The sequence below is a fragment of the Haplochromis burtoni genome, unplaced genomic scaffold (genome assembly GCF_018398535.1).
Source record: "Haplochromis burtoni strain Fernald_Lab_line unplaced genomic scaffold, NCSU_Asbu1 Contig_296, whole genome shotgun sequence".
NCBI classification, from domain to species: domain Eukaryota; kingdom Metazoa; phylum Chordata; class Actinopteri; order Cichliformes; family Cichlidae; genus Haplochromis; species Haplochromis burtoni.
Window position 1 is genome coordinate 195,276 of NW_024582657.1, and position 19,378 is coordinate 214,653.

The window sequence follows — 19,378 nt, forward strand, 5'->3', positions numbered from 1 at the left end:
ACACACACACACACACACACACACACACACACACACACACACACACACACACACACACACGGGGACAAATGTGCCTCAACATAAATGCATAAACACATGCATACATACACAAAAATATGAAACTCACACAAATAAACATCAGCATTTGGCCTTTACTCCGAGATGCAAGATGAGCATTATTCCTGGTGACTGAGGTGATGGAAATGCATTTTCAGCAGTTTACTGTGTATGCTTCTTAGAACTGCACACAATGTCACACACACGCGTGCACACAAACCACGAGACTTGACCATCACTTTGGAGTTCTGGGGGTTTTGGGCCACGGTCCAGGACACACTCAGAACAGAGGAACACAGGAAATGACATTTCCTACGTTTTGCAGGACACACAAGAGAAAGAGAGTGAGAGAGACAGCCACAGGGAGAGGGAGGCAGAGAGTACTGGGAGAGAGTGGGAGTTTCTAAGTGGGAACAGAGCCTTTACTGTTTCATATTACACAGAAAAGAGGAGAAAGAGGAGAAGAGTTAATGGTGGGTAAGGGCTCTGGTGGGTTGTGCAGTCAGGCTCTGTTTTGAATGTAGCTGCTTGTGTAAGTTGCTGTGCAGTTGTCTGGGTTTATGGATTCACTGACTGTGGAAAATGTACTTCTCTGTAGTGATCCTTGTCCTGACTAAGGCTCTGGTCACAGGTAAGTGTGCCTTCTTTACCGCAGCATACAGCAATGAGAAAGTGAGCAAGCAGGCGTAAAAGAGGCAATATGTGTTTGAGTTGTAACTTGAGCTGTCATCACACACCACCGTCAAAGTTTCAGTGCATTATGGACCTTTGGTAAGAAAATAATAGAAAGCATACAACTACAGTTAGCATCTAGAGGTCATCATATCTACAATAATCACAATTTGCAAGTGCATTTGTTATTGTGTTAATAGTGTGGTGCAGAAAAGTTGTTTACAAAAAAAAAAAAGAGCAAAAAAAACAACCAGTTGTGGCGTTAGGGTGGTTTGTTGTCTGTGATCAGAGAAAACCTCAGTATAGTTTTTACATATAATTTGTGTCCTAAAAACTGCTGTGAAGCAGACTTACAACTCGTGTTTTATGTCCTATATATTTTTTCAGCTGTGCATAATGTCGTTTGAAGTACTTCAGCTGCTTTTGTTGCCACATTAAATAGTGTTAGACAAGCCCCAGAGAGCCTAAGGGAGATTCCCCAACAAACAAGACCAAAAAAAAAAAAAGAAAGAAAAGAAAAGAAAAAATTAAGCAAAAGCAGCATGGAAGACCAGATGGTCCCTGTTATCCTTCCATGTTTCTCCTTGCCTGTTCTGGGTTGTTCCATACCGAGGATGAATGTTTCCCACCTGTAGCTACTCTTTGCCTGTCTGGTCACACATATTGTGTCCAGACCCCTTTGTCTCTGCCCTGGCTCACAGCAGACTAAACCAAGAGCACATCCAAGAAAGTAAAGTCATACTTTAGCTGTTTCTTTCGCAGTGCTTTTACGCTTCCTTGCTAAAAGAGAGTGAATACACACACAATCATGGGAAGATGCAGAAATAGAACCAGTGATTGTTTGAAGCTGTGACAGTAGACAAACAAACTTTTAACTCGTTTATTACTAATTTCGAAAGAAGGATTGAGTCATATAAGCGTTCTGTGAGGCTTATGGTTTGATTTAATTTTATTCTGACACACATTTACCTAGATATCTTACTCGGAAAGTATTACACAGTAATAGAAGCAGACATTTTGGAAAAGGAACATACTGAGTAGATTGAAACTAAATGATATATTTACAAAATCGAATTAAAATGAAAGCTGTATACATTTGTGCATATATAACCAAAAGCGTTTGTGGGTTTTTTTGTCAACAGAGGTATGCCATGCTCTTAATGTGACAGTGACCCCTGGGCCTGTCGTCTTGGCAACAGAGAACGACAACCTGACACTGTCCTGTCTGGTATCTCAAAGGAAGAGGACCACGAGTGTCCTGATTCTTCACTGGTTCTTCTCTCCTCTAACCGCTCCTACTCCTGTGCCTCCTGCTTCCCTTCCACCCAACTCTCCTCCCGTACTCGAGCACCCGCAGTTTCTGATTGTAAAGATGGGCATAAGGAGAAGGAAGATGTATGGGAACTACACCTACCGTTTCCCACAACCAAAGTTTCATCTGCACGAGAAAACGGAGGGAGAGGTGTACCAGTTGCGGATTCTCAGCGTGACTGGGTCGGACCAGGGTTTTTACAGCTGTAAAGTTCAGGAGATCCGCAAACACAGAGACATATGGAGAATCACTTCCAATAGTACCAGCACCACACAGCTGACAGGTAAAAAGATGTATTCCCTCACATCTCTGTGCCATATTTCTTAAAATACAGACCCATGGACTCATCTGACTTATGAGGTGGATGCTGAGAATTGAGGACTTGAGACCCTTAGCCCACATTCGTTTTAGTAAAAATGTCGACCAAGTTATCTGGAAATAAAAACAACCAAATTAAGGAAGGGCCACGATTTTCTTCTACTAAGAAACAAAGATTGTGTAGAAATGTGTCCTCTAACTTAAACTTGCAATATTTGCAGACGGTCATGCCTATATGTTTGAGTGCGACCCCAGTCCTCTGGCATTTCCATCTCAAAACAATGAGCTCACACAGCCAAACCACGCTTAACAAAATCCCTGCCTGTGTGCGTGTAAGGAGTAAAAGGTAGGGTGTTGTTGAGCTGGCAGGGTTCAAAAACTCTGATGTCAGCATTTTGGGTTTACTTTTATGCAAGCCTCAGGAAAAAAAAATACTGGAGAGTTTAGTTGCAGCTTATTCAGTGTGTGCCAATGGTCTTGCAGAAATCAACAAACAAAACAAAGAGAAACCTGTTAAGAAATCATTTAAATCACATGAAGTATTAAATATTTCTTCAATATTTATTTTTATCTGTGCAACACACTGGACCGATCATCGGTGAGATGCACTGGGTGAAGGGGTTTACTAGAGATTTATGAGGCTTTGCCACACTTTGAGGAGGCCGTGTGTGACTCAGTTTACCTTTCAATAGTTTTACGCAAGAAAAGCGCAGAGGTTCGAGTCAGACAGAGCCTGACAACGCCCTGCCCTATATTCAGGGCAATGTCCCACTAAGGAAGCCACACAACCTCAGGCATCTCCGCCATGCATTGACCACAGAACCAGAAACAGAAGACCTGACATTATGAGGGTAAACAAAGAGGGAAAAAAATTATATTGAGGGAACCCCTTAGTCTGCAGATCTCAGTCTGCAGGGCATAGAGCAAAGACTACACCCTAAAGAGGTCAATGGACCACTTTCATTCACAAAACTCCAACCTCTTCTTTATATATAGTTCCCAGCTTCAGACCTTTAATAAGAAAGTTTGATTGCTTTGTGCTGATTTTCTAAACTGGTAAACTTTCTAGACACTGTGTTCAAGTTCACTGAGCTGCCAGTTTCAGTGGTTGGTAATTTGTTTTCCACATTTACCTTCATAGCTGAAAGACCTCAGATAAGCCTAAATCTGGACCTGATGGTGTAACAGGGGTATAGGGTATTTACATTTCACATAAACGTATCACTATTGGTATGATGTAGAAACATTTTTAGTGAGCGTTTACATTTAATAGCTCCCTTACAGAGAAGCTGGTGACCTCAGTGTGTTTGCTCTCATCAGATGTGCGGTTTAACTGGTGGTTAACCTCAGCCCAGATTCCAGCCAATTGTAACTGTCGCCTTGTCTGGTGAACAAGACTGGTAAAGTTTGCCTGCTTCACAAGTCTTTATCTTAGCTTAACAGTGCAAAGACATGATAGCCTGGCCCATCACACCTTTATTAGTCTTAAAAGAAAGTTATATTCATGGCAAAGATAGCATGTGGTAAGAGCATTTTTAAAAACAAGCTGTTATATTTGATGAAATGGAAAAATATTTGTGAAAAAAAAATCTTCCATTTCAAGAAGAACAAAAACATGATTATTTACTTTTTATACCTTTTTTCCATCCTAGAAATATTCCCTAACCCACAGTGTTGCACATTAATTATGTGTTACTAAAACAGAACAGTGAAGACACATTGACAATTTTGCATGTAGTTCAGTGGTCTGGAAACAGGCTAAAAGTCAGTTAGAGTTAATATCTTACAATATGCATCAACCTGTGTGGAAAAGTCATATTAAAATCTCATTATGGAGAGCAGAGACAGTCTTCACTCTCCTCAACCTCTCCCTAAATACCCCTGACCTGTACAAAATCAGTGACAGCTCCTTAGTTAATAAGGACAAAGAGAACACTGTTGATAGCTGATATGTGGAACAATGGGGAACCCCCAAACATGGTCCAAGAACAGCAACACAGCTGATATATATGTGTGTGTGTGTGTGTGTGTGTGTGTGTGTGTGTGTGTGTGTGTGTGTGTGTGTGTGTGTGTTAATGTTGTGTTTGGCTGATGGTGAAGCAGACTCTCCCTTTATGACAGTGGTTTGGATATTTCCAAGAACCACTGGGGTTTGTTGTACAGGGCCACAGCCCTCAGACATCAACAAATATAAAGATACTCAGTCTGGGCACAGTTTCCATCTTTTATGTACAGTTTCTGATGACATTTTAAACTGTCTGTTTCTACAGTGCACTTTACACCCGAGGATGGTAGAAGTGAAGGATTGTGGCTTTTGTTTGCAGGTACTGTTCTCAGCTCTATTCCTAATTCTGTCTCATTTACACATCTTGCTTAAATAAAGCTTATTCTATTCTGATGTCTCTGTTTTTAGATGTGTATCTGTGTGCTGTGCTGATCTGCTCACTGGGCCTGCTGTCCATCTTCCTATTCACTCTCGTCCTAATCTGCCAGTACTTCTACAGAAGACACAGGCTCAAATGTAAAACCACTTGTTTTCCCAAAGCAACCGTAGATTTATGGCTTTATGTTTCCCACTTTTGTATCTAAAACAAACCGTCACATCAAATGTTTGTCTTTATTGCTTCTTTCTCTACAGCCAGTTACCCTCTGGTCAAATGTCCAGAAAGCAGGTACTAGTATGTTCTTTATTTAGAAATCAGAAAGCTGGGGGGGGGACAAACACAGTATTTGCCAATTATATATATGCAAAACAAACAAACATTGTGTTGAGCTTCAGAAGTATTTTTAAATGTCTATTCATTTACACATTTTTAAAAGAGCATTTTTAGCTTTAATATAAATTAAGATCAACTTTATCTACTCCTTACAGCTCAGGAGAGACTGTAACAAGCTCTAGTAGTTGCTCCAGTTCCTCCCCAAGCGCACAAAGGAGAGACATGAGACAGAAATCCGACCGAACACAAGCAGTAGCGCCACCTAAGCTACCTGAAGAGCCTCCACTGCACATACCAACCAAAGGTAAAATGTCCTGCAGAGTCCTTCACAAAGTAAAATGTAAAGGTTTCAGCTTTTAAACCTAAGATGAAACATACTAGAGGTACCAGAGTCACAGAGTGGCGTGAGAGGCCCTAGCCCCAAGAGCAGGAATTTGGCAAAGAACAGTAAATTACAGTAAATTGTCAGCAAGCAGAAAAGCAGGAATTAAGCTTGCACAAAAACAGTCAGAGAATGTGAAATTCCTGCCTAGTGTGTTACGAATTAAATGAACACTGTCACTGAAAACAGCAGAAGAAAGCATTTACATCCGTTTTTAAACAACACTGTGATTAGGTTTAACACAAAGTGCTTGTGAAGGACAATTTTGACTTCAACCACAATTTAATATTTGCCAGTTCATTCCTCCTGGCTGCTATTTTGAGTCAATTAAGGTTGTCTCCGTTTTCAGTGCCCGTTGCTGCAAAGAGACCTCGAAAGCCCAGAAGGTTGAAGACTCAGCCAAGGAGATCTGCCACTGTAAGTCTCTTCCTTCAAGCACAAAACCTATGTGAACTAAAACTATGAAGATCAGTTATGAAACATAGGTACTTAATACCTTTAGAATGTATTTATTAATGTTTCGAAAAGATTTTTTTTCCGTGAGCACACTTGTTATTGAGATGCATGCAAGAGGGAATTTGTCTCACGACTGCATGATTGTCTACAGCAGTTTATTGCCATGTCTTCATTCAGTTATGAGCTTGATAATTCTATTTAGCTTTATTGCTTCTGAAACACAATTATTTATTTATAGTGCTTCATTGGTTTTATATCTTCAATAAAAGTGTCAAACAAGTGTGTACAGAAGAAAACTACTCAAACTAAGCATCATCAGTATTTCGTCTAATGGCGTTCTTGTAATTTTGAAACGAAGCACTGGAGATGTGAGCTTTTCTTTAGCACGAACATGCTGATTAGATTAGTGCAGCCAGGAGGATCAGAGGATTTTGGATAGGGCTCCTGTTGTACCAAATGTTTTCCGGGTAAACTAAATGTTCCAAGAGGTCCTGAAAACAACGTAAACAGATTCTGCTGCTGGGAAACAGAAAAGATGTTTACCATGGAAGTTGACAAAAACTACAATTTGCTGACAAGATGAAATGCTGACAGTTACAGTTGTCTGTGACCGTTTTTCCAGTTGTAAATTCTGAAATTGTTGCACATATATACTGCAACAATTCTTTTTTGTAGCTGAACTTACTTTTACCCAATTCCTCTCTCCTCTAGCCTCGAATATCACAGGAAGAAAGCCTGACATATGCAGAACTGGAGCTTGTCCGACCAAGACAGGAGCCCCCGGTTCCTTCCACCCCCGACCCCACACCCTCCAGCCCCGACACAGTCTATGCTCAGATCCTCTTCCAGGAGAAATACCTGTAAACATGTAAGCTTGGTACCTCCTGCAGAGATCCAGCTCTCCGATCGGAACCGTGCAGCAGCCGAAGGACTATATTTATGAACTGTTAGTATGACATTGGTTTTCTTTTTTGGATGCAAGAATGTCATGTGTGGGTAAATGGGAGGCTTGTGCTTGCTGTGTTCAGTTCCAGCACAGCAGCTTCGGGTCTCATAACTTTGTTTCTTTGTTTGTTGGCATCACTGGCCTGTGAGCCAGATGTTTATAGAATGCTCTTACCGTTAACTATTCTTTATAAACTCAGGAGACTGTGTGGGAAGAAACTGTTGTCCAGGCTCTCTTACCGCAGTGTAATAAGGCACTGTAAAAGTCAGTTTTGAAATGCATTTATGATTACAGTATTAATACATCATATTAAGAGATGCTAAAGAGTACAGTGTTTGATTTCTGTAAATACAGTTTTTAAGTGCATCTTTTCTCTACAGAAGGGTGGATTCCAGTTTGCTTACGAATCTGGAAATTTTAGACACATATACAAACATAACAGGAATGTTTGATAATCTTTCAAAGTTGGGAAATGTCCTTTCTGCGTCTAATGATGAAAGTTACACAAGATTGAAACCATTCAACTGTCTCTAGGGTTTACAGAGAACGGCTAAGAGAGGGGGGAAAAAAAAGGTGAACAGCACTTCTTGTGGTCAAAATGCCTTGTTGAGTTTGGAGAACAGACAGACTGCTTCACACTAAGGTGCACAGAAAAGCGTTTCTGAATGATGAAGCAGCCACTCCTGTTGGCTATGAACAGGAAACTGAGGCTGCAATTCATAGGGGCTAACCAAAATTGCACAACAGAAGATTTGAAGAAAGTTGCCTGGTCTCATGAGTCTCAATTTGTCCTGCAACATTTAGATAGAAGACTCAGAATTTGGTGCAAAAAAGATGAAAGCATGTCTTCATCCCGTCTTGGATCAATGATTCGAGTTTGCTGCTGCTGGTGTAACGGCATGGAAGATATTTTCTTGTGTTGTTGCTCAGCATGCCAATGCCTTTATGATCACAGTGTGCCCATCTTCTGATAGCTGCTTCCAACATGGTACAAAGATCAAATCATCAAATCAAGTTCAACCCAACGGTGCACTTTGGGCATGTGGTGAAACCGGAGATTCTGATCTTGGATGTGCAGCTGACTGCGTGACGCTATCATGTCTCTGGTCTATATTAACACAATAGCATGGATAAGATGAAACATTTAATAAACTGGTGTAATGGATCCAATACTTTGCCACCTTCAGACAAAAGGCAGGCCAACAGTTTCCAGTATTTATGCTAAGCTAACAATCTAATATACGTACGTATCAATCTTCTCATCCATCAACAATAAACATGCATGATTCCTAATAAAATAGTAGAAAGAATAGAAACAGCACAAAGTGCCTCTAATTTCAAAGTGTACTCACTGTGGCACAAGCATAAATAGCAAATATAAATCTTAGAAGCAGCAGACATAAAGCTCAGGAAAGGTGAAGGGTGCAGGCCATTTTGTGAAGGTCACTGTGTGAAAAATGGGATGAAGATGGAGGAAGAGAATGATGCAAATCCACACCTTTCCCTTGGTGAGTGGGAGAGATTGAGAGAGACCATCATCCCCCACAGTTCATACTCACTGACTACAATGAACCCACTAATGACTACATTTATTCAAATTAGACTAATTGTAATCATGGTTAATAATTAGCTTTACAGTGCATTATAATTGGGTTAGGCTACAAGATGGTTCTGCCTAGGTGCAATAATTTATTTGATTTAATTATTCTGAGGAACCCAATGGTTTGACATTTCATATCATAAAACCAGCGATGTAGAGAGAATGGAGATAGCCGTTGTCTTTAGAGAAGGTCACTGCTAGCTCTCTGGGAAAATTATGAGGACTATTTTCCACTCTATTAAGCTACTCCACTTAGCACAATTAGCCACACACACAAAGGTTAAAGAGAGAGACCTCTTCCTTTATGATAGAGAGGAGTGGCGCATGTGCATGAGAGAGCAAGTAGGAGACAGAAAGCAAACAAACCTCCACAATCAACAGCCTAACATGCCCACTTATTCACTGGAGTGCAAGTGTGATAATGTTGCTATTACACTTTTCATCTGCAAGTTGGGACGAGTTTCATACCACATCGTGTGAAATTTGTCAGATACTCTGTTTATTTGGTCTCTAATATCTTTGGACACACACACACACACACACACACAAAATCACCCATTATAGACATAATATGATCACAGAAAATTTAAGGCGGTGCAAAATTTAAGTGGTACAAAATGGGCTGTCCAAAAAAACCCCTCATAAATACCGTATTACAAAGCAAAATGAAAGCACATTGTGAAACTCAAAATAGTAAAGCCAGCAAACTATTCACATCAAACTAAACAGCCTGAATTTTTCTTGCCACAAACATTTACCAGACCAAAACATTACAACGCTTACATGATTAAACGCTGACTTGTTTGTCTCTTCACAACAGTGTTTGCTTGACTTCCAGTTTTTCTCAGAGATGTTTAAGTGAAAAAGCTGCATTTCTCAGGAACAGTTTATGAAGCGCACATGCCCCTGGTCATCATTCATACACTCCTTCTCATGTTCAGTTTAGCAGTGCCCATTTCAACCACAGGCTTCTGCTGTGGGCCCTAGAAAGCTCTGCTAAAGCAGTAAGGGTCCATTTAAATGACTGTACGAGTGTTTCTCTCATCCGTATCCTTCCACCAACTCTGGAAAAATTTAGCCAGTGTCCTTCTGGTTTAACTCGAATTAAATTCAATTAAATCCAACACAGAATTCAGTCAAAAATCAAGGAGACCAGCAGAAGAAGGTTTTGGCAAGTGTCTATCAATAATTTTATTCAAATATACTGAAATTCTGTATTTACACACAGAAAAATACAAAATTAAATATTTGTGTAGAAGGTAAAAGTCATGTTTCGTCTAAATGCATCAAATGTTGTAACACCGTTTTCTGAGAAAATACACACACACACACACACACACACACACACACACACCCACCACTTCTGCTGCTCAGCTGCAGTCAGACCTGAGATACTAATGAATTTCCCATCAGAGTCTCTCTGGGAGGATAAAGGGCGTGCAGAAACTGTTTTCACTCACACGTCCAGGTGAAAACTTGTCCCCAGGCATCGCCTGCCAACAGAGTAGCATGAGTCCTGCAAAGAATACAGCAAGGGAAATGCGGTGTTGTGCTGTAAAGCATGCAGTGATATACATACAAAGAGAATTAGAAGCTTTCAAATACTGCATATAATTAAATATAAACTCATACTATTTTTCTTCGAACACAGATGAATAAAGTTTAAAGTACAGTAATAAACAGAAACTAAACCCCAGCTGGCATTCCTATGAGTGGGTGCTTTTTATTTACTGTACCTGGACATAGCCAGCGCTGTGATGGCTGGATTATTTTTGTAGCGCCGCTGTGACACAGCTTGACTTCTGTTCAGCTCTTGATGTAACACCAGATGTCTCTCCCAGCCTTTAGCCTGGCTGGAGTTGCTCACTGTGGATTCGTGAGAATACATTAGCATCTACTTAATAGTGAATTACAGGGCAGTTGTCCACCCCGCCTGAAATCAGAACCTCAGTGGTCCTCCCCACCCCAAAAACCAAAAAAAAAAAAATTCAGAGTGTATTAAGCATGTGTCCATCTGCAGTCAGCAGGCTGCAAAAGGGAGAAAAAGCCCTCAAATATAAATGCTTCAGTGTTACGTAAAAACTTGTCTCAATGTAATTGGAAAGCATAATACTCCTATGAGGTGACGCGAGGCTGTAACCAACGTATGCCAAATTGGATCTGGGTATTATTGCTTTCTAAATTATACACGCTCACACACGTCAGCAAAATTACTCATCAGTGTTTACTGCCTCTATGTTTAATAACTTTATAACAACATAATTCCTGCTAGCCCTAATGCTAGTGAGGGATAGGATGAACATTACAAGCTCTCATCTGGAAACCACACTGTCTAGCTCTGAGATGAGCGGTTAAAAATAATCATCTCACTTAAGAATTTATCTAATTAGATAGCAATGGTTCTTTCTTCGTCTTCTTTTTTTTTTTTTTTTTTTTTTAACACTATAAATAATGATGGTCTTTGTGTGCAGTTGCTTTTCAATTGGTTTCACAGTTTTGTTATTGTCGACCACTCTTATTCATTTTATTATGAACACAACACCTGCATGTATATCCCATCGTTCTGCCATTACCGTCTCTCTCTGTTTGGTCTTGCCCTGGGGACACAGGCTCTTCTGGAGGGGCAGGTAATTGTGTTCTGGTGTACTCTGCCCGCCATATCTGTATGAGAGACACATAACGAGTAACAAAATCATAAATATAATTCAAGATAATAACAAATACACTCATATATGCACCAACATGCATGCACATATGCACACACACACACACACACACACACACACACACACACACCGTAATAATACTGTTTATGTGTGCGTGCTGTCCACGTGGCATGGGCACCCACTCCAAAGTGAAGCACAATTTACTGTTTGCAGCTTTGATTGCAGAAAGGCAACACATGCTTATATTAATCTTAAGCAAAAAACAGTCACACACTGCACACAACTCATATACTGTTATTAATACTTTGATGGACACCCAAGCTGGTACCAGCAAGGCTAAAACCAAAATAATGACTGCCACAGTTGAATACTGTACAGAAACACTCCCACTGATCTATTAGGAGCTATAGAGAATTGTGATAGCATTAACAACAACAAAAAAACATTCTACATCATACACACAACCATTATGTTATTTACCTGCATGAAAAAACAAAAACAAAACTCACCCGTATAATGCCATCCTCACAGCCTGTGATGATGGCATTCCTGGAATCCCACTCGTGTCTCTGTGTAAAGCTGATGCACAGGATGTTTGACTGAGGCCCACAGGAAGTGTCAGTGCAGGTCAACAGCTGGCCCTTCATGGTCCACAGGTAGAGTTGCGGTCCAGCACATGACACAATCTCTCCCTTGGACATATTAACATAGTGTTGACGTTCAGGTGTGCAGACATACAGACAGAAAGAGGGAACAAAAGGAGAAGAACACACACAAACAGGATATTCATGCTGTTAACAGTGAGAACCCTCCCTTCCTTATGCTGCGAGATGAGTGAAGAGGAACAACGTGACGACAGTGAGCCAAAAAATTCAAAGGACAGGAGGAAAAGAGCAGGAGAGACAGAGCAGTGGAAAGAAGGGGACCCAGAAGGTGGACTTACAGTTAGATCATTGATAGCCAGTGCAGAGACGATGGTTGTGTGTCCTGCTAACTGAGTGATATAACTTAGCTCTTCCAAGTCCCACAGGATACAGGTGAGGTCATGAGAGCCGCTCACTATTATGCTGTGGACCTCAGACACAGCGAGACACACCACTGCATCCGTATGACCATATAACGGCTGTGAAGGACAAAGGGGTCAGTATTAGTGCGTGTGTGTTGCAAATAAGTTGTCAACAATACTGTTACATTTCAAGAGCATACAAACATTTGGACAGACGAACCTGTCTGAGTTTCATGTGAGTGAGTTTATCCTTAGTGACTGCCACATCCCACACACAAACGACAGTGCTGGTTCCTGCAGTGATGACGGTGGTCACATTGGGACAGGCGGCGCACAATACGTCTCCCCAGTCACATAAACTCTCACACACTGCAAACGTCTACAAGTCGACATACATAAAGTGTTTAGAATTACACTATGTTATGATAAAATCTGAGCTCAAGTTTAATGAGCATCAACTTCAATCAACTAGTTATGGAAATGTGTAAAATGCATTGACATTACATAATACCTTTTCTGTGGCATGGTTTCCAAAGGCACAACTGTTGTCAGGAAATCCCCAGCTGAAGAAGCAGCACAGTAGCGGTGACAGGAGGAGCTGGTTTTTCTCCAGAACCAAGACCTCTTTTTCCAAGCACAGTATCTGACCTACCGGGCCTCTTGACAGCTCTACAGTAATATTTAGAACAGTATATATAACTTGTCAAACCCAACACAAAAATGTTATAGTCTTTAAAAAAAAAAAAGAAAAAAAAAAAGAAAGAAAGTAAAGAAGATGACCTTTTTCTATATTACGTGTACCTGTAATAAAGATAATAGCTCTTCAAAAATATCATATTAAAGAGTTTCGTATCTCAGTAAACTTGTAAAGTGTTTCATTAAAGAGAGAACAGAAAAACTGGGCAATTAAAACAGCCATCCTCATGGTTACGAGCTGAGGCTTGGTCCTAGGGGGCACCTGCATCTGGGGGTAAGGCAGTGATTGCGCTTGTAACTGACCTATTCATGCAGGAAGAGGCAAAATCATTACATCCGATTGCCAGTTCTGCTTCTATAATCCCCAGAAAGGAGCTCTGTCTGCATTCGTTCTTAGTGTTCCTCGTCCTATTCATCTCTATCTGCTTATTGATCAGATCAGACACTCTAAGATTTAATATGAAATGTAATATGCAGGAATCTCTCCCTGAGCATTCGCAGATTCATCTCCTATCCCTCAGTGGGCCTATAGGGATATTCCGATTATTAAGTAGGGCTCAGCAGCAGAGTCATCTCCATATTGTAGCTCTAACAGATAGCTTCTATCTTTCTGTAGTGTAAATTAATCTATGGGCATTCTCACTCCATTTCAATGATTCCCCTAAGATTTGGGCAAATCCGGTGTATAATAACCAACATCAAATAGTAGGGAATAAAATAAAGGTGGAACAATGCAAAACAACGAAGATCACTATAATTGATTCAATTTAGTTTACTCAGCATAAAATAGCAGTAAGTGTTTAATGTGTATCATTCATGAGGCTGTATTAAGATTTGTTTTTATCTTATACCATAGTTTGAAGACTAGAATAGTTTGACAGTTTTGCCGCAATTACACCAAATATGAAACCAAGGCCTGTAGCAACAAAGCAGCTTACAATAAAGATTTTTTATTTTAAGGAAGAAAGAAAAGAAAGGAAAAGCAAAGTAGGGGGAAAAAAAAGCTTTTGAGGGGCAGGAAGCCAGAAATCCTCTAAGATATGTTTCATATTCTCTGAACATCTTTGTGTTTAGGTATACCTCTGAATGGTTGCGCAGGGGTCTTTAGCTTATCCAGTTTGAAATAAAATGGAGTTGGCTGATGTGTTGATGACCCTTCTTTCTTAGAGCCACTGCGAGGTGGATGGGGCTTGATGAAGAGCTATGGGAAATACATAATACAGTAAATATACTCCAATTACACCAATTCATCGTCACATTATTATTATCATCATTTTTTTTTAAAACCTGTTTGGGAACTTGTCCAAAGTTGCTGACATATCCCAAGATTGTGCTCTTGATGACAGGGTCTTTAGTGTCCTGCCAGCGTTTCTGGGGGTAAAAGTAAGGGTGGAACGTGTTCACACTTTCTAATGCAGCTTGACCTCGTTGCCGATATCCAAAAATCAGATCGATCCACAGGTGTAGGTTGGCGCTCACATAGTCACTTTCCAGTGCCTAAAGCAAACAGAGCAGGAGATTGTTGCACAAACTAAAGCCATCTAGTCAAATAATATTATAAAGCTATTAAAACATGCATACAACAGTCTTTTAAAAAAAAAAAAAAAAAAAAAAAAAAAAAAAAAAAAAGCAGTGTTTAGCACTCGTTATTATTGTGGTCCCCAAACCATCAGTCAAACTGCTAATATGACACCAATGCACAAAACTTCTAAGACTGTACAGCCAATCAAATTATTAAGGTACCCTACAATTCCTTCCAAAAGTCAATTTAGAAGTCCAGGACAGCAAGAGACCGAACAGCTGTGTTATGAGCATATCTTCATGTTACAATTAAAGAATGATTTGGGTTGAATTAGCCAGAGATTGGTTTTGAAGAGTTAATGAGGAAAAGTGGGCATTATGACCAGCTATATCCTAGCGCCACATTTTAATAAACACGTCCTGGATGAACAGAAAGGTGGAAAAAAAGAAAAAAGTATCATAACAAGGATATATTGTCCTGAGTTAATTTGTCTGTGGAAGAAAAAAAAAATCTTCTAAAGTCACTAATTTTATGAGAATGGTAGGCAATAAGAGTAGTTCAGTAGATTACAGAGTGATAACCATCACATATGCCCCAGGAATGGAAAAAGGGAGGGTCATCATGTAGAAACAGAAAGAAAATGAACAGACGGGTACAATAACCCCACAGAGGGATAGATGAGGGTAAGCTGGGAAAAAAAGAAGAAGAAGAAGAAGAAAGATAGTGAGAATATTCAACCAATCAACAACTGGCAGAAATAATGACATTATGAAAAAGAGAGAGTCGTATGTGTTCCCCGAATCCTGTTAAATAGGCTTGTTGTCCTGTATTGTCTGTCATCCAAGCTTCAGATAAATGCCTTTTTATGCATCTTCTGTATAGGAAAACAACTGGTCATTATACTTGACTAACAGTTAGTACCACAAGAACATAACTGAACCAAACTCAGCGAGACAAAACTGCCTTCTGAGGATTTACTGAACTGACCAACATCTGTGATATGAACAACAAACTGCAACCTACACTATTACAGTGCCACACATGTAGTGAATTTATGTGCGGAGATACTTAATACAGTGAATCTTCTGTATACATCAGCCGGTAATGACTATCATTATTAGGTGTTGTGGGTAAATAAGTCAGAGTACACAACAGGCCAGGCTAGCGGTTTGGAGGGGAAAGTCTAGGTGTCACTGACCTCTCGATGGATTCTAATGAACTCCTGGGGGTCACCTTTTGCCCATGGAGGTAGCTCGACATCTCCCAGAGCTGTGCCATCTTCCATACAGCCTAAAAAGACACACATATGCATTATTGGCTACGTGAACTGTGTAGGAAAAAGAAATCAAGAGGAGCCACTGGTGACATGGGTGAAGCAGTGTTTTAATTAGTAAATACCGTTTTTGTTTGCGTGTCATTTGTGTGCAGAGACACACATATACATGCATTAACACTTGAATAATGCCATTCACAATATTGCCAACGGCTTCATGCAATTACACTGACTAACACCAACTGGCGAAAATGTGCCAAGAAACAATATACAATCAAATTGGCTTTGCAAATGTTTTTTAAGGCCTTTCTGATTAAAAAAAAAATAAAGGGAAAAAAGTGGTATCCTCATGTGGCATACTATATATTTTTATTGCCAAATAAAGAAAGACCAACGACATGACTGTAATAGGAACAGGCCAGAGATTAATATAGCTTATTATTCTGTGCCACACCTTCATTGATGGCCAATGAACACTCCAGCAAACCACTGTGGTGTGATCTGTTATATGCTCCCTCATTACCATGAACAAATGTATGCAAAACCTAATCAGTCAATCTGTGGGATACATGTGCAGTTTCTACTGTATCGTCTTTCATTCAAATTAAGCTAATTAGTTCATCAGTTAAGCAACAAAAGAATTATAAAGAAATGATTTGATTAAATTTCACACCATTTCTTTGGATGCTTCATATCTGTTATCACTTATGCAGCTTATTATCCAGAAGCTTAGAAGAATAGTTATAGCAAATTCTGCAATATCGTTGATCACTCATATGCAAATTAACATAGAGTGCTTCAGAATCCAATCAGGACATAACTCCACATGGAGTTCCTCTCATTTGAATCATTGCTTAATCACCAACATGATGAAAATACACTGGCCATTTCATTAGATATACCTGTTCAACTGCTTATTAATGCAAATATGCAAAAAGCCAATGACATGATAGCAATTGGGTGTATGTGGGCACACAGACTGTAGTCAAACGTCACCAGAACAGGATGGGCAGCAAACAATTGTGCAGCAACTTCATGTCAATATTTGGTGTTTTCAACAAGGTCAGCACCTTGTTGAATGTATGCCATGATGAAGGCAGCACAGAAGGCAAAAGAGGTCCAACCCTTTACTAGCAAGGTACACCTGATAAAGTGACTGCTGATTATATGTAGCATATATGACTGAGGACATACAGTACACATTCTGACCTCGCAGAAACAAAACAAACAAAACAAAAAAACAAGAGACAGGGTAGGGAAGTCTGAAATAATCACTTTACATTCTTTTGTTTTCATTTACGAACATTAGGTACACAGAGGATTCAAAAAGCTGACCTAGCTGGATTTGGTTGGAGTTGATCAGGAAGTCTGGCAGGTAGAAGAACTCCGGGATCAGCTCTCTGACGTCCCCCATGTTGTCTCTTGAGGCAGACTCCCACTCTTTCTTTATACTGTAAAACATCCGCTCTGGGATATCAAACCCTCCCTGTGAGGAGAGCAGACAAAACCCTGTCAGACCCGCAGAACATCACTGAGATAAACTTTTCTTTGGGCATATTAATAAAGCAGTCTGCCTGATACAGTGCAGAGAATCATATTTTATGTTCTTTATTGTATTATGTAAGCACAGAATATTTGCTACCATTAGAAGAAAGCTTTTCATCTTTCTGTAAAATTCCATCATCTGTGATGCGAATCTCATGAGAGTGAATGTAATTTAGAGTAAAACAATTACCTCAATGAATGAAAATAGCATATATACTGGTAAACTGGGTTAGAGATGTAAATCCAGTTATGGATATTACTACACACGCATTATGTGCTTCAGAAGACAAAAAGGCTTCCTAATTCAACATCTTTATTGTTTTATTCTGACTATCAAATATGCATGCCTTTTCATTATAATCAACTGGATGCTGTGTTGTAAATTGGTAACATCTGTGGCTATTTCCACTGGCTTCTTTTGGACGCTATGTGTAATTATTTGCATACATATTAAAATGTCCTTATAATCTGTTTTTGTACCAAAAACAGCATTAAAATGGGATCTGGACAGCTGAAAATAGCTCACATTAGTTTCATATTAATAGCAAGATTACATTTTTTTAAAAAAAATGACAATGTGATGAATGCCAGTGGGCATCGAAAGCACAGAGTTTGCAGAAAGCCCTGTGGGTTACTAAAACATACTGAACACAACTTTCCCCGTCATTTCATCTGACAAATTAAGACAAAACTTCTTTAATGATCTCATTTATGCTGTAACCTTATCAACCACAACAAATTTTGCATGTTTTCAGTCTTATGAGCCACAGCACTCCACAGCAATGACATGAACCTCTGCAAAATGGTTAATATTTCTTTTTGCTGCTAGAGTTGCTCCAATTGGTCAAATTCTGGACTTTAATAATAATGTGAAGTTATGATGCCTAACTGGCAAAAATGTGACTGCCAAATGAAAAGTCTTGAATTTTATACTTTGTGTGTCATCATCTTTAATCTAAACCACTTTTACAGACATGTCAGTAACAAGGTCTACTTTTTCCTACATGCAAGTAGTATTTTGTTAAATTTATGTTATTGGACTCACCTGTAGCGTCTGGAAGGTGTGGGAAAATGGCTCCATCCTGACAAGGAAGGATGCCACAATAATGGCCGAGGAGTAGTGGGTACAGTAGTGGCATTGTGCTGTCAGGTCTGTTAGAGAAAATCACTTTAAAGATACTAACAGTGACATGAATAAAGCAGTACAAGTAAATAAAATTGAGCCAAATGGATACCTTCACTCTCTTTGCCTTCAACTTCTTCGTATCTCTGGATAAACATGCGTTTCCTTTTCTCTGTTTGAGCTCCCATCGGCTTGGACAAATCCCGGAACGTTGCAGGATTTGACAAATCAAGAATCTGTGAAGGACACAGATGAATCATACATTTGACACGTCTTTGTCCCCACCTCCCTCAAAGGATCTCGTTACATTTATTGGACCAATTTAGCTGGACTTGGTATTACTTGGGCCGACTGAAATTTCTCCAGGCTCACCGGATAGCTTGCTAAGCCAAGCTACAGAGCAGCAGGAAGGATTTGTTTCACCCTGAGAGAAATGAGTGACACCTGATGTGACATGTTGCAGTTACAGCAGGGAAGGATAAAAATGGACACAAAATGCTTTTTTAAAATTAGAATTAACAATCCCCATCTTCATTGATGCACTTTTGATTGATAGAGTAAATTGTTACAATTTAGAGCAAATCTTTTGCAGACCCGTTAGCTTCTGGTTGTGAACTCTTGAAAAACCACAGTTTGAGACAATATTTAAGACAGAGACGTCATGTGTAAGGTTTACCTCTGACTTGTAGTCAGCAATGATCCAGGGGAAAACCGGATACTGCATCAAGTCATTGTATGTCCTCCCAGCGATCGTATTCAAATGCATCAAGTACTCAAAGTTACTTATCTCCCCCTTCTAAAGGACAGACAAGAAAAAAAACAACTTAGAAACAAGTCAATTCAGAATAAAGTGGATTACATCAATGCCATTTATTCAACTTTGTTGGCTGCTCCTTCAACATTGGCAATGGATGTCTGCCCAAAACAATCTGTGAGCACAAACAATTTATGGAAAATCGTAACATGCATTACCTGCCATTTAACAAGGGCCGTCTTTTCAACCACAGGAGTCTTTCTAAAGCACAACAAGAGAAAATACTTTGAATTAGCAACAGAAGCTGATCACTGAGCAGTGCCTATCAGCACA

General features: G+C 39.7%; 2 protein-coding genes across 2 annotated transcripts in view; one reads left to right on the top strand and one right to left on the bottom strand.

Moving 5' to 3' along the window:
- The first annotated feature begins 392 nt into the window (after window positions 1–392).
- Window positions 393–7,189, top strand: vstm4a (V-set and transmembrane domain containing 4a). Its single transcript, XM_005940678.3, has 8 exons — window positions 393–688; window positions 1,872–2,324; window positions 4,630–4,683; window positions 4,773–4,880; window positions 4,998–5,031; window positions 5,232–5,380; window positions 5,808–5,875; window positions 6,626–7,189. The coding sequence occupies exons 1-8, from the start codon at window positions 640–642 to the stop codon at window positions 6,776–6,778; spliced, it is 1,068 nt and encodes a 355-aa protein (XP_005940740.1). The 5' UTR covers window positions 393–639; the 3' UTR covers window positions 6,779–7,189.
- Window positions 7,190–9,033: 1,844 nt separating this feature from the next.
- wdfy4 (WDFY family member 4) overlaps window positions 9,034–19,378 on the bottom strand; it is a 38,925-nt gene continuing 28,580 nt past the window's right edge. Inside the window, exons 50-64 of the mRNA XM_042228026.1 lie at window positions 19,264–19,306; window positions 18,968–19,087; window positions 18,404–18,527; window positions 18,214–18,320; window positions 16,959–17,109; window positions 15,549–15,640; window positions 14,116–14,325; window positions 13,909–14,029; window positions 12,644–12,801; window positions 12,353–12,511; window positions 12,070–12,249; window positions 11,636–11,818; window positions 11,034–11,121; window positions 10,197–10,326; window positions 9,034–9,976 (exon numbers count right to left, since the gene is read on the bottom strand). Of these exons, the coding sequence (XP_042083960.1) occupies window positions 9,913–9,976; window positions 10,197–10,326; window positions 11,034–11,121; window positions 11,636–11,818; window positions 12,070–12,249; window positions 12,353–12,511; window positions 12,644–12,801; window positions 13,909–14,029; window positions 14,116–14,325; window positions 15,549–15,640; window positions 16,959–17,109; window positions 18,214–18,320; window positions 18,404–18,527; window positions 18,968–19,087; window positions 19,264–19,306 (1,930 nt within the window). The 3' untranslated portion in view covers window positions 9,034–9,912. The remainder of the gene's footprint in view (window positions 9,977–10,196; window positions 10,327–11,033; window positions 11,122–11,635; window positions 11,819–12,069; window positions 12,250–12,352; window positions 12,512–12,643; window positions 12,802–13,908; window positions 14,030–14,115; window positions 14,326–15,548; window positions 15,641–16,958; window positions 17,110–18,213; window positions 18,321–18,403; window positions 18,528–18,967; window positions 19,088–19,263; window positions 19,307–19,378) is intronic.